Source organism: Myotis davidii, unplaced genomic scaffold (assembly GCF_000327345.1).
Source record: "Myotis davidii unplaced genomic scaffold, ASM32734v1 scaffold1721, whole genome shotgun sequence".
Taxonomy (NCBI): domain Eukaryota; kingdom Metazoa; phylum Chordata; class Mammalia; order Chiroptera; family Vespertilionidae; genus Myotis; species Myotis davidii.
In genome coordinates, this window is record NW_006291484.1 from 89,230 (window position 1) to 103,517 (window position 14,288).

The 14,288-nt window shown below is 42.0% G+C and overlaps 2 protein-coding genes across 3 annotated transcripts in view; one reads left to right on the plus strand and one right to left on the minus strand.

Annotated features, from left to right (window-relative positions):
- The window catches only part of C3AR1 (complement component 3a receptor 1), a 17,356-nt gene extending 13,960 nt beyond the window's left edge, over positions 1–3,396 (plus strand). For both annotated transcript variants that reach the window (XM_006764751.2, XM_006764750.2), the window contains exon 2: positions 1,455–3,396. In XM_006764751.2, the coding sequence (XP_006764814.1) occupies positions 1,465–2,901 (1,437 nt within the window). In that variant the 5' untranslated portion in view covers positions 1,455–1,464 and the 3' untranslated portion in view covers positions 2,902–3,396. The remainder of the gene's footprint in view (positions 1–1,454) is intronic.
- A 5,059-nt stretch (positions 3,397–8,455) lies between these two features.
- FOXJ2 (forkhead box J2) overlaps positions 8,456–14,288 on the minus strand; it is a 26,801-nt gene continuing 20,968 nt past the window's right edge. The window contains exons 6-10 of the mRNA XM_015564595.1: positions 11,778–12,188; positions 11,259–11,360; positions 10,492–10,701; positions 9,791–9,889; positions 8,456–8,904 (exon numbers count right to left, since the gene is read on the minus strand). Of these exons, the coding sequence (XP_015420081.1) occupies positions 8,816–8,904; positions 9,791–9,889; positions 10,492–10,701; positions 11,259–11,360; positions 11,778–12,188 (911 nt within the window). The 3' untranslated portion in view covers positions 8,456–8,815. The remainder of the gene's footprint in view (positions 8,905–9,790; positions 9,890–10,491; positions 10,702–11,258; positions 11,361–11,777; positions 12,189–14,288) is intronic.

Genomic DNA, 14,288 nt, shown 5'->3' on the forward strand with positions numbered 1-14,288 from the left:
TTGAGTTTCCCTGTAATAAATGGTTCCTCTGTGTTGTAAACCACAGTCCTTATTTTAAAGCAGGCCGTATTTGTTTCCCAGACTGCCTTATTTTGTGTTTAGCAAAAAGTCAGTCTGTGGCTCAGCCTCTGGGTGGCAGTGTTCTGGGGTTGGCCTCTGAGGCTATACGGCTTCTCTATTGCAGCTAAAACTGATTTGGAGAGGTCAACTATCCAGAGCTGGTTCCTTAATAGTTACCCGCTCTGTGTTGTTGCTGGGATTCTTTAGTTATATTTTTGAAGTGGTTGTGCGAGGCAGCAATCTCTGGTGTCTACCTATGCCGCCATCTTGGTTTCTCCTCTTAAATCTCTTATTCTTATTTGTCTATATTTTTATGCATATTTTCTGCTTCTGTTAATATAAAGTTATTGTTTCTGTTATATTCAATACAAAAGAAAAGAAAGAAATAATGAGTGGTGAGAAAAATCAATGCCAAGAGTGTAAACAACTCTTGAGAACCTGCACAGCAAAAGGAAAAGTTGATGTTGTATCTAAAAGATATAATTGAGTCTAGGATCTTTTTCTCTTGTGGTGAGTCCTTTGAAAATCTGGTAGAGAATGGATGGACCTCTGATCCTCAAGGAAATGAAAATATTAAAGTTAAAAATTTCCCTATCATTTGAGGTAAAAATGGGGCTTCTAAAAGCCCTTTCATGGATTTAAAGTTGGGAACCCCTAATATAAAAGTCATTGTTTGCCCTAGCTGGTTTGGCTTGGTGTATAGAGTGGTGGCCTGCGGACTGAAGGGTCCCAGGTTCGAGTCTAGTCAAGGACACATGTCTGGGTTGCGGATTCGATCCCCAGTGTGGGGCGTGCAGGAGGCAGCCAATCAATGATTCTCTCTCTCAACATTGATGTTTCTATCTCTCTCTCTCTCCCTCTCCCTTCCTTTCTGAAATCAAAAGAATATATTTTTTTAAAAAAATTAAAAGTTATTGTTTGAGAATTAGACTCATTTGTTTGTTTTTAATAGGGAATATTAAGTAAGGAAAGTAATCAGTGGAGAATGAGAGATTAAAAGTCCAAAAAAAGGGAGAAATTTACATTGATATAAACTTTCAAATTAGGTTATTTTGATACACACTTAAATAGATACAGATTTTAAATGGTCTATCCGAGCCTGACTAGCATGGTTCAGTGATTCTCTCTTGATGTTTCTATCTTTCTGGCCCTCTTCCTTCCTCTCTAAAATCAAATATATGTATATGTATATATATATATAATTTTTTAATAATTAAGTAAATAGTCTATCAGAGAAAGTTTTGTGTTATTCAATGTGAAATCAAGGAATATAAACTAAAACAGTATAAGGGCCTGTGCAGTTCTACATCATTATGTGGGAAGGTTAGATTTCCAAGATACCCATTTTTAAAAAGATAATGTTACTTTAAATATGTTTGTTTCTCTTTTTGCAGAAATTTAGCAATGGCGTATTTCCCGGATGAGACCAATTCAACTGCCATACACTCCCAGCCTTTGTATGAACCCCCAGTAATTCTGTCCATGGTCATTCTCAGCCTCACTTTCTTATTGGGATTGCCAGGCAACGGGCTGGTGCTGTGGGTGGCTGGCCTAAAGATGAAGTGGACCGTGAACACTGTTTGGTTTCTCCATCTCACACTGGCAGACTTTCTCTGCTGCCTCTCCTTACCCTTCTCCTTGGTTCACTTGGCTCTCAAAGGACACTGGCCTTATGGTTGGCTCCTATGCAAGGTCATTCCTTCCATCATCATCCTCAACATGTTTGCCAGTGTCTTCCTACTGACTGCCATTAGCCTGGACCGCTGCCTTTTGGTACTCAAGCCCATCTGGTGCCAGAATCACCGCAATGTAAGGACAGCCTTCATTATCTGTGGATGTATCTGGGTGGTGGCTTTTGCAATGTGTATACCTGCGTTCATGTACCGGGAAGTGTTCACCCTAGACAACCGTACTATATGTGGCAACAATTTTGGTACCAGTGGCTCATTAGATTATTCATACTACAATTATGATCAACCAGAAAATGCATCTCTTGACAACCCCATTGTTCAGTTGCCTGGAGAATTGGTTGACAGGTCAGATGCTTTCTCTTCACAAAGAAATGATCATCCTTGGACAAGTCCCACGCTCCTCCATGCTGAAACATTTCAAAGACCTCCTGGAGATTCAGTTCCTGTGGATTCAACTAGATTATCTGATCAACATCCATATTATAATTTAACTAAACCTGCTGATGAGGCCTCCCCAACAATCCCCATTGGCCTGCCCATTGAAGATCACAGAATTAACTCACCGCATGACTCTGATGCTTTCCTCTCTACCGATTTAGAGCTTTTCTCTAGTACCTCTAGTAATGCCCTATACACAATTGAGCCATCACAAGATTTCCAGGACTATCCTGAATATTACAATGAAGTTTCAACACCCCAGTGGATAATAACCATCACTAGGTTAGTGATTGGTTTCCTGCTGCCCTGTATTGTCATGGTGACCTGTTATAGTCTCATTATCTTCCAAATGTGGGGTCGCTCTATGAAGGCTCAGAGCAAAACCTTCCAGGTGGCCATAGTGGTGGTGGTTGTCTTCATTGTCTGCTGGGCCCCATACCATATTTTTGGAGTCCTCTTTTTGTTTATTGGCTCAGAGACTCCCTTGAAGAAAGCTCTGCTATCCTGGGACCATGTGTCCATTGCCCTAGCATCTGCGAATAGTTGCTTCAATCCCTTCCTCTATGCCCTTATGGGGAAAAATTTTAGGAAGAAAGCAAGGCAGTCTGTGCAGGGCATTCTGGAGGCAGCTTTCAGTGAGGGGCACACACATTCTACCAGTTATACCCAAAGCAAAGGCTTTTATGGAAGAAACAGCAGTACAGCTGTGTGAGAATCTGGACCATTTGACCCAAGCATTTGACCCAAGCACAAGAGCTTCTTAGATATTCACCAAGTTTGACATGTTTCTAAAAGAGCAAGGGACATGGTGAACAGGGATTTCGGAAAACACCAAAGACTCAGTCTTGAGGCCTTCAAAGTGTGGTCCCAGACTAGTGACATCAGCATCACCTGGGAACTCTCTGGTCCATCCTAACTTGAAAACAAGTTCTCTTGTTTCTGATGAAAGCTACGTCTGAGAGACAATGCACAAATTAATCTACTTCTATCGCAAACTAAGCCACCTGAGACAAATGAGAATCTAGTCTGTTGTAAAATGTTTCTTTCCATCCTTAAATTTTTTATTTAGTATATCGAAATTCCCTTCCAGGTTCATTATAAAACCAATTATCCTAGCTCTAAGTGAAAGGTGATCATTTATTCTATGGTTTTATTGTTATACTGTTGGTGGTGGTGGGGATGGTTTTAAATAAAGAGAAAGTGCAGGTTGGGGTGGTAGTAAAGGGTAAAGGGGCCACATATGGTGACAGAAGATGATTTGACTTTGGTTGGTGGGCATACAATGCAATATACAAATCATGTATCATAGAAATGTACACTTGAAACCTATATGACTGTATTAACCAATGTCACCCCAATACATTTAGTGAAATAGAAAAATTTTTTTTGAAGAAATAGTCTATGGCCCTAGCCGGTTTGGCTCAGTGGATAGATAGAAAAAATTTTTTTGAAGAAATAGTCTATGACCCTAGCCGGTTTGGCTCAGTGGATAGAGCCTCGGCCTGCAGACTGAAGGGTCCCGGGTTCGATTCTTGTGAGGGGCACATGCCTGGGTTATAAGCTTGATCCCCGGGGGGGGAGGGGGTGCAGGAGGCAACCTATCAATGATTCTCTCATTTTTTTGAAGAAATAGTCTATGACCCTAGCCGGTTTGGCTCAGTGGATAGAGCCTCGGCCTGCAGACTGAAGGGTCCCGGGTTCGATTCTTGTGAGGGGCACATGCCTGGGTTATAAGCTTGATCCCCGGGGGGGGAGGGGGTGCAGGAGGCAACCTATCAATGATTCTCTCTCATCATTGATATTTCTATCTCTCTCCCCCTTTCCCTTCCTCTCTGAAATCAATAAATATATATTTTTTTTAAAGAAAAAGAAATAGTCTATGAAAACAAGGATGTATGAGTCTGAAGCAAGTACAATGCCAGACACTTCCTATTTGGAATACTCATGGATACAGGACACAATTCCAAGTTTCCTTTATTGCAACTAAATAAGATCTCGTGTAAACACAGACTACTAAGGCATCTAACAACTTACTCATTATCTGTAATGTAAGCTGCCCTATGAGGAGTTCTCTTATCTGTTTTCTCTATTTGCCTATTGGTAGAGCCATCTGCCTTCTACTCTTTGTCTTAAAGGCCTTAACTCCCTTATTTCTCTTCTGCTCCTAAGCCTTCTTTCATATTAGAATTTGTACCTTTACTAACCTCTAATGTCAAAAGTTTAAAATCACCGAAAAACAACTGAGTACCCTCTAAGAAAACCATCAAACTTATTAAAACATCATTCATGTTATAATTACCAGATGTGTACATCTTTGGGTTTCTAAATTAAACTTTATCAAAGTAATACATACACATAGTTTAAAGCCATTCAAGGTTTATAATGACATATGACAAGTTTCCTGCCACACTCTGCCCTCCCACTCCCATTTCTGAAATAACCGTTGCACAATTTTAGATGTTCCTTCTGATATTTGCCATGATGTTTCTAAGTCATGAACTTATGCTGATCATTTTTGTAGATAATGATAAAATGACTTCTGATTTTGCAAAATGAAGAATTTTATCCAAGCACATATTCATATTTCTTGTTTATCCAGAGTTCCAATATTCATTAACCATTACACTTTCATTTGTTCATGACCACATATTTTCTTCCACTTTCTCTCTCCATTCCAACCATACGTACATACATATGGCTTTCCATCTATCCTTTCATTTTATAAAAGCACTGTTCAACTCCCTATTACCTTCTCATTTGTTCTATATATAAGCCTGCATGTGTTAAACCTTTAAAATTTCAGGTTTGTTAGTACTTAAATATAGCTTTATCTATGCTGAATATAATAATTTAATCTAAAAATAGAAAATTAGAAGTTGAGAGAGGGTCTGGGCTACAAATTTGTTATAAAGTATTATACAGGAAATTTCAAACAACTAGGAATTCTTTCACTTGTAAGGTAATGTCTAATATGGTGTATATTTGCAATGCTAATTTTTATTTTAATCTGCTTATAGATTTGATGGGAATAAATGCTTTCTTTCTCGTGATTCCTAGATTCGTGGATTCTTTTCATTGTGTGATACTCAATATATCATAATCTCTAGATATGCAGCAAATAAATCTTGTTGGGAATAGCTGTAGTCTTGCTGTATTAGCAGTTAGCTAGGCTTGTGGAAATCCCAACAAATCTCCCAAGACCCTAGGTATCAGTCCCGAACTCCTGAGGTTAGAGTACAGGATATGAGGAGGAATGAATAGTTGGCATTGCTGGACTCCTTCTAGATTACCATTTACCTTGGAAACGTAATCTGAAATATTCCTAAAATTGAAATTCCCTCATTGCTTATAAAAAACTCTGGGGAGTACCTCTTATTATGACCCAATTCCTCCCCAAATTGTAGTACATTTAATCTTTAAAATATCCCAGCATTAAAGCATGGCAACCTTGTCCATACACCAAGTTGCAAAGGGTGACTGTCCCTCTCAACAATATTTCACTATTTTTAACAGCATTTGAAAATGAGAACATTAATGGCATACTGTACATTCTTGTCTCTCATCCGTCCCACCACCCACCCCCCCAAAAAATAGTCTACTAATCAAACCCTGTGGTATGAGGTGGGGAGGGGCAAAAGATCAATTGAAAACAAATACTTCACATTCCCTTCCTATCCTGGCATAGAAGAAACTTGAGACCAGCATCAATAAGATAAAACCGTAAACATTCTTCTTGGTTTTTATTATGAAAGCATGCAAAAAAACAACAACAACAATTGTGAGACCATACCCCCCTTCCCAGCCTGCACCAATGCAAAGCATTATGAGTGGTAGGAAGGACTCACCAAACCAGAAACATAGAGGTTAAAGAGAGGAAGGCAGGGATGAGTGGATCTACACCAATTAATTGCTCCTTCTGTCCCTCTCCTCCACTTTCCCCCGTAGTTCATCTTGCAGGCAGTGAACTCCTGCAGTTTTGCACACATCACCCAATACAACAACAATGACTATACTTCCAGCCCAGCAATGCTGAACCAACAAGAAAAAGTAGTATTCTTCCATTTCATGGTGGGGAATAGGAACTCAGGCCCAAAGAGGGTCATGTTTTTCCTCTGCCACTGAGCAAGGCTGAGTTTAGTGAAAGGGACCTTAAGTCCAAGGAAGCCTGACAGCCAATCTCCAGCCCTAGCCCCAAACTTCAGTTACTCTGGCAGCCCACCAGAGTTCTTAATGAGACTAGTTTTCTTTAAGACACAGACGATTTCTAAACAAGGGACATTTACATGGATGATTTAGCCTACCCTTTCAAACTCTGCCTGAATCTGAGTAGAAAAGGAGTTTACAAAAGAGGAGTGATAACATGTAAAGGGGGCATCTTAGGGAGAACAGATAGGAAGTTGTGTGCAGGAGGCACCTTGTTTGGAAGAAATAAGAAAGATGCCCAAAATAGAAACACTGGGCAAAGGCATTGTGCCACCCTCTATGAGAAATTCTCCTTCCCCCAATTTTAAAATATTATGTCATACTTCAACCCCACTAACTGCCCTCCAACACAATGGGGGATTCAAGCCACTCACACCCCCACTTCTTACAAAGAACTTCAAAGAAATAAAGTGCTCTTTAGTCAACTGCCCTTTCCTGCCCCTTTACTTCAGCCTCACTGGACATCTTCCACAAACTCTCATATAGAACCCCCTTCTAAAGTAGGTGGGGGTGGGAGAGGGGGGGAAAGCAGGAGTGGAAAGCTAAATCTTTTGGAAATCATCAGTAAGTAAAGAAATATGAACAAAAAAGCAGAAATCACAGAGAGAGTGGCCCTGTCCAGTCCATACATTATGTCCTGTAGCTTTCAGAAATTAAACATTCAGAGAAGTAAAAATGGAAGTAAAACTGTTCTTCCCACTCATAACTACAATTCAACAGTTAATATCAATATATACTAAGTACTCTGCAGCAATAAATCATGGCCACTCCTTGTTAAAGGAGAGAAGTTATCCATATACCTTTTTCTGAGGGGTCTCCCTTGGTTCTCACTGAACTCTTCCCTCTAGATTATTTACTCCACATTACCAAGCTCCTTCACCCTTTCCAAAGACCACTGTAAACCTTTCAGCCCCAATGGTCTGGATTCCAACAGAGCATTTGCCTAGATGATTAAAGAACTGAAAGAGTTCCTTCCTGTGTCTATGCCAGCTCCGTTTTCCTTTCCCCACCCTCCTACCACCAATTCCGGTTGGTTCTGCTATGATCGGTGGAAAGAGATTCCCGTCCTGCCCTAGGACATGATGACACACAGAGTGAGCACGGGTTACTTTTCTATCTTGAGAATGCCGGAAAATGGCAGAAGAAAGTACGGTGAGTAGGAGAGTTGAGCCAACAACCAAAGGAGGACAACATAATATTTGCTGAGTGGGAAAGGGGGTTGAAGACTAACCTGTAAATGCAGATAAGAACCACCGTACATTTCCAGAGAAAATTCTGTTTAAAAAGCCAAACGGTTACACCGAAAACATCTCCAAAAAGCCGAGCCTATGCGGAATAGTTGTCCTCACTCCTACCACAGCCAGATTCTGACTCAGGCCCACCCTATCTCCCTTCGAGAATGGCTTAGGACAGTGGTTCTCAACCTTCCTCATGCTGCGACCCTTTAATACAGTTCCTCATGTTGTGGTGACCCCCAATTTCATCGTTACAAATTGAACATAATTAAAGCATAGTGAGTAATCACAAAAACAACATGTAATTATATATGTGCTTTCCGATGGTCTTAGGCGACCCCTGTGAAAGGGTCGTTCGACCCCCAAAGGGGTCGCGACCCAGGTTGAGAACCACTGGCGTAGGAACAAGCCAATGGACGTTGATTTGATATAGTATTATATACCAATTCCTGAATGTTTTACATTGCATTGCCCCGCTGCAGTGTTCTACTCCACCCAACCCAGGCCTCTTATTCCACTAGGGTTCTGTTGTCACCTTCTGGCACCACCACCATCACTCTTGCCCTTAATGGGGAAAGAGGACCAATGGAAGTAAGGACTGAAAATATGAAGGGACAGGGAAGAGCTCAGAGGACAAAATTAGCACCATTGAGTAAAACCTGCAAAGTCCTGGCTGCCAAGCAGTGTCTGAGGTCCTTCTACTTGGTAATGTGGCCTCTCTAGTCCTGGACTGATTTGATAAGAACAGAAAACAACTTAAGGTCGAAAGGTATGTTTAGCATTGAATATCTCAGAGTGAAAGGTAAATCCGAGTTTGAAACCTTTCTCTGTAGCTCTCATGGCCTCGCCTTCCAGCCAGATGACTTTAAATTAGCAAGGGGTGCACATGGTTGATGGTATAGGGATAGGAGACCGGGGACCGCATATAACCAATAATCGTAATAGTAACATAATAAGAATAAAAGAATCAGGGGGAAACAAGAAGAAAGAGGAAGAATGAGGCAGGACAAAGGGGTTATCTTCGGCAGCATCTTGCGGTGACTTCTCTGACAGAGAAAGAACAAAACAAGAGGATATATAGTATATCTATATACAGATAAGGGGAGAAGGGATGGGCTGGGGCTGCTCTTTCCCCACTGCCAGGCTTCACCACCCAGCCCTGGGCTGAGAGTCACACTTTGTGATGCACTAAGTGATCAAGTCCCAGTCGAAGTCATCAGGGATCTCCTCATTGGCACCAGGATGTGGAACCGGCGGCCGAGGGACCATATGGTGTGCTATCAGGAAGAGAGAAAGACATTAAAAGGGGAATAGATGGGAAGCTATTCTATCAGTTAGATGGACAGTGCTCAGCCCCCAAATACCATGAGGGATGTCTGGTGAACCTATTGTTCTTATCCCTGAGTTATTTTTGTTTCCAGCCACAACTTCCATGAGGCCCCAGGAAATAAACCAGAGCAAACCAGCTTCCTTGCCAATATAACAGTTAGCAGCCATTACACTTATACTTACACAGACTACGTAATAAGGACCAAAAACATACAGATGTACTAATATTTGAAAAGCAGTACAGAAATTTGTGTATGTATTATATGTGTAAGGAATACAAGGACAAAGATTCCAATGTCACTCCCAAAATTGAAAACGCCTGTGGTTTGGCAGGATTTTTCTAAAATGGATTTGAAGTGAAACAGTTCGTTTTGTACTATTTCTGATAACTTTGGGTCTCCCTTGGCACTCCTACCATCTGAGGTAGTTTTCATCCCAGACCCCTGATACTAGAGGTCAGGCAACAGGAAAGTAGCCATGGACACAAAGCAGCTATGTTTTATGTTTTGCATATCATGCTCATTTATTTGCCTGAGTATATCTCTCTCAGCTTCTAAAGCTAGACATAAATGTTCTGTGTATCTATCTTTTATTTATAGTCATGCTTTTACTGCCTTTTATTATCACAGGTACCAGATAATTTCAAAGTAAATGTCTACTTTAGTCTCCCATGACACACACCTCAGTAGCAGGTGACCCAGACTCCAGCCTTTAGAATCACGAAGGCTCATTCCTGCCAGGAGGTGCAGGGAATGAAGACCCAGAGACAAGAAAGTGAGACACCTGGTCAGGGAACAGAGTGCTTGGTGGGAAAACAAGCTTCCTGGTTCTTACCTTGGCGATTGTATCCTGCTGAGTCCTGGGTGGGGATTGGATACATCGGTGATGGGCCAGGGTATAGGTGGGGGGTTTGTGGGTGCCCATAAGAATTCACTGCCAAACAAGAACACAGTTACTTGAGTGGGATCATTCTACTCAATGAAGCAGGGTCCCATAGTGAGGGAAAGAACAGTCCTCTCCCTCCCCTTAATTTCCCCTCCCCTGCTCTGTTCTATAGCCCCAAAGGGCATGAAGACTTTCTGCAGAAGCTATCAATCCTCACCCCTGAGGGTATAAAGGGCCCCAATAAGAGAACTGTGGAATAACATAGGCATTAGAAGGATGACAAATGTAGAAATAGGGTCACTGAGTCTCTCTGTCACTGGTTTGATGATCATGTAAGTGTAGAGAATGAAGACTTGACCTGCTATGATTCAGCTATGGGTTACTGAGCACAAATTTGGAATGGAGACTTTCTCCTCCCTTTTCTTACATAACTTTCATCTTCCACATCCAGGAATCACACGGTCTATTTCTTGGGCATTCTTCAGGACTTTACAGATAAATGTTCAGTCAATGTGGTGAACAGACTTGTCCTGTTGCTCAGTTTGGATCACTGCCCATTAGACGATTTCTCTCCATTTTCTTCTGTCCTTCTCCACCCCCTCCCTTTTCATCAGAGTCTCCACCTCCTTGGCCACTAGCTTTGTTCGTACCTTGGTTTAGGGCTGGCTCTTGTTTGCCACTGGTGAGGGCACAGGAGTCAGCAATTCGGGCAGGGGCTGGTGGCCGGTGGGAACCCCCCTGAGGGGGCACGTGACCAGTCTGAGTAAGGAAGTGGTTGAGGGAGTCGCACAGATTCGCAATGTGATGCTGGTCCAGGCTCCAGTTTTTCTGCTCTGCCTGTCGCAGGCTCTCCATCAGTTCTACAAGCAGAGAAGCAAGAAAGGCTAACCTTGCAGAGGCCCAGAGCCCCCTGTTGGATCTATCCCATCTCACTGTTCCAACCACATCACAAATCAACACCACCGATTAAATCCATTATCCATTATAACTGGCATCCGTTAGAGCTCTACATGTTCAAACTCTCATTCTACTTGCTTGTTACTAAATTTGTATTTTAATTTTGATCTTACTGATGAGTAAAACAAAGTTTCAAAGTAGCTGAAGGAATTAGCCAGGGTCATACTGTCAGCAAATGGTGACAAAAATTCAAACCACTGGTCCGGGTTTTCTGAATTCCTGAGAGCCTTCCCTCTCTCCCAGGGACAGAATTGGTTAGGATAAACCATGGTCATGTTTTGAGATAAGGCTAAATTTATGAAACCTAATTTGGAAATTATATCAATATCATCTACCTTGTGAAATACGGAGGGAAATCAATAAAATCTTCAAACTTCACTTAACCATCTCCTTCTGGTACTGATTTCTATTGGGTCTGTCTACTTCCAATGGCTCCCTCCTCTCTTCAGTCATCACTAACCTGAGAACTGTGACTGCTCAATGCTGGACCAATTGAGCCGATTCACCATCTTGAAGCTTTCCTTTAAGGAGTCAATATTGGAGCACCAGTCAGGAGGAAAGGCTGCAAAGAGGACACAGTGGGGCATAAGAGTATTAGATGGCAGTCAGCTCATTAGCAGACTGACTACATGTAAGATTCCTGCATCTATACAGGTTATCAACTGCATTACCAAGACAGTTTTAGAATCTCCCTCCCTGGAGATTTAGGACAAGTAAAGCTACCTATGCATTAGGTATTGACAGCTCAGCTCATAGGCAGGAGAATATACAAAACAATCCCAATTTATCTACAACTTCAATAATACAGAGCTTGAAGTAGCAACTTGTTAGTTCAGATGAGCTCTCACGGAGAGGCTAGACTCGGTATTTACTTCCTCACCAATTGGACCTCCATGCCAGAGTCCGAAAAAGGAGTCATTCATGCCCCGGTCCCGTCCCCCATCCCTCCCCCAGCATCTCCCTGTACCATCTTACTCACCAAAACCAGTACTGTTGATAGGAGCCTGGCCTTGTGCCTGTGGTTGTGGTGGCGGCGGCTGCTGGGCAGGGTGGGTGTGGGGATGGTGCTGATGAGGGAGGTAGCTTCCATGCTGAAGTGGGGGTGGATGCATGGCCATCACAGAGGGAGGCCCATAGCCTTCAGCACCAGCCTGCTTCCCCCCTGGTGGGGTACAACCATCTGGGCTTGGGGTGTGCAGTGGAGGAGCACCCGCTACAGTCGAGGGGCCCTGGGCTGGTGCCGGCTGCTGCTGTGGCTGTGACTGCTGGGGCTGTGACTGTGGCGGCGGCTGCTGCTGCTGCTGCTGCTGCTGCTGAGGAGGCGGCGGCTGCTGCTGGTACATGTAGTAGTTGTTAGAGGGTGGCAGGTCCCCCAGGAGAGAGGAAAAGCCTGCGGGTGGGAGGAAGCAGGCGAGTCACTTGGGCAATGCATTTTCTCTCAACAGGATTTCCACTGGGCTGAGGTGGGTAGCCTCAGATGGAAACCACAGACTTCAAAGATAAGGCAGTTCTGGGACAGCAGGGATGGCACTGGCCCCCTGGTAGGTAAAGCAGACAGAGGGCGGGGCCTTGACACTGTGGTCACCACTGAAATTTTAGCAAAAGGTCAGCATGTACCTTTTTATGCTTTTTTAAAATATATATTTTATTGACTTTTTACAGAGAGGGACAGAGAGTTAGAAACACCGATGAGAGAGAAACATCCATCAGCTGTCTCCTGCACACTCCCCAGTGGGGATGTGCCTACGACCGGAATCAAACCTGGGACCCTTCAGTCTGCAGGTCAACGCTCTATCCACTGAGCCAAACCAGTTAGGGCCCTTTTTATGCTTGTGTACAAGGATTTGAGTGTAGGCCTTAATCATAGTTTCAAAAGACACCAGACATCAGGTCAAGTTTTAAAAGTAAATCATAAATAAAACAAAGCCATGGGAGTCTGTTCTCTCCTCTTCCTTATTGTCTCTACACCAGCGGTTCTCAACCTGTGGGTCGTGACCCCTTTGGGGGTCGAACGACCCTTTCACAGGGGTCGCCTAAGACCACTGGAAAACACATATATAATTACATATTGTTTTTGTGATTAATCACTATGCTTTAATTATGTTCAATTTGTAACAATGAAAATACATCCTGCATATCAGATGTTTACATGACAATTCATAACGGTAGCAAAATTACAGTTATGAAGTAGCAACGAAAATAATTTTATGGTTGGGGGTCACCACAACATGAGGAATTGTATTAAAGGGCCGCGGCATTAGGAAGGTTGAGAACCACTGCTCTACACCCTTCTACTGTATTCACTACCAACAAATGGAGCTTCAATGAGGAGTACATAAGGAATGGATGAATTTCTCAAACAAATTGGGCAGAAAAGAATTAGAGATTGAGGCTAGGGGCTTTCAGCTAACATTAAAATTCAGTGAACACGTTACTGTCCTCACCAATATAGCTTTTTACTCTGTTTCTGAAAGCTTCCCATGTTTTTCCTTTCCAATCAACCAATCACCTGAGTTGGACCAATTTCTCATGCAAATGCTACAATCTTAGAACACAACTCTAGATTCAAATCCCCTGGCTGTGTGGCTCAGTAGATGAGCATTGACCTATGAAGCAGGAGATAGTGGATTCAATTCCAGATCAGGGCATATGCCCAGGGAGAATCAATGATTCTCTCTCATCATTGATGTTTCTATCTCTCCCTCTCACTTCCTCTCTGAAATCAATAAAAATATATTTTTGGGGGATGAGGACACATTTGTAATACCTTAACTAATAAAGAATTTAAATATATATATACGTATATATATATATTTTTTAAAGAAATTCATGACAATTAATATAAATTTCAAAACAGTAAGTCCTAACTACTTCTAATCATTCCATTCACCTCCTGCTGTCTATACAAGGCTACAATACAGAACAAGATCTGATGATTCACCTAATGTCTTTTATTTTTTACATTTTTCCATCACCATTTATCCCCCATATACCCTCTTCCACTTCTACTCACCCCCTCACCGAAAAGTCTTGACTTTCCCCCTACCTCTAATTTCCTTAAAAATAAAACAGAACAACCAACAACAAAAAAGAAATTACAGAGGGCTGAACCAGATTGAGCCTCACAATAAAGACTTTAAATCATTCTCAATTGATGATTCAGGAAATTGAGTATGAACAAGTTAAAAACTAATATTAAATTGTGGCAGGTTAATAGATATAAATAACCAAAAAAATGTCTTTTTTGTTAAGGATGCATGTTTCAATGATATTTACAGGTAGATGACATGTCTGAGACTTGCATCAAAATACTCCAATTAAAAAGAAGGGGAGGGCGGAGGAGGGGTTTAATGGAGGGGATGAGGACACATTTGTAATACCTTAACTAATAAAAAACTAAAAAAAAAAGAGAAGGGAGGGGTGGAGGTAGAAGATGGCATCAGGGGGATAAATGGTAATGGGAAGAAAAAAAAAGCTGAGCAGTAAATGA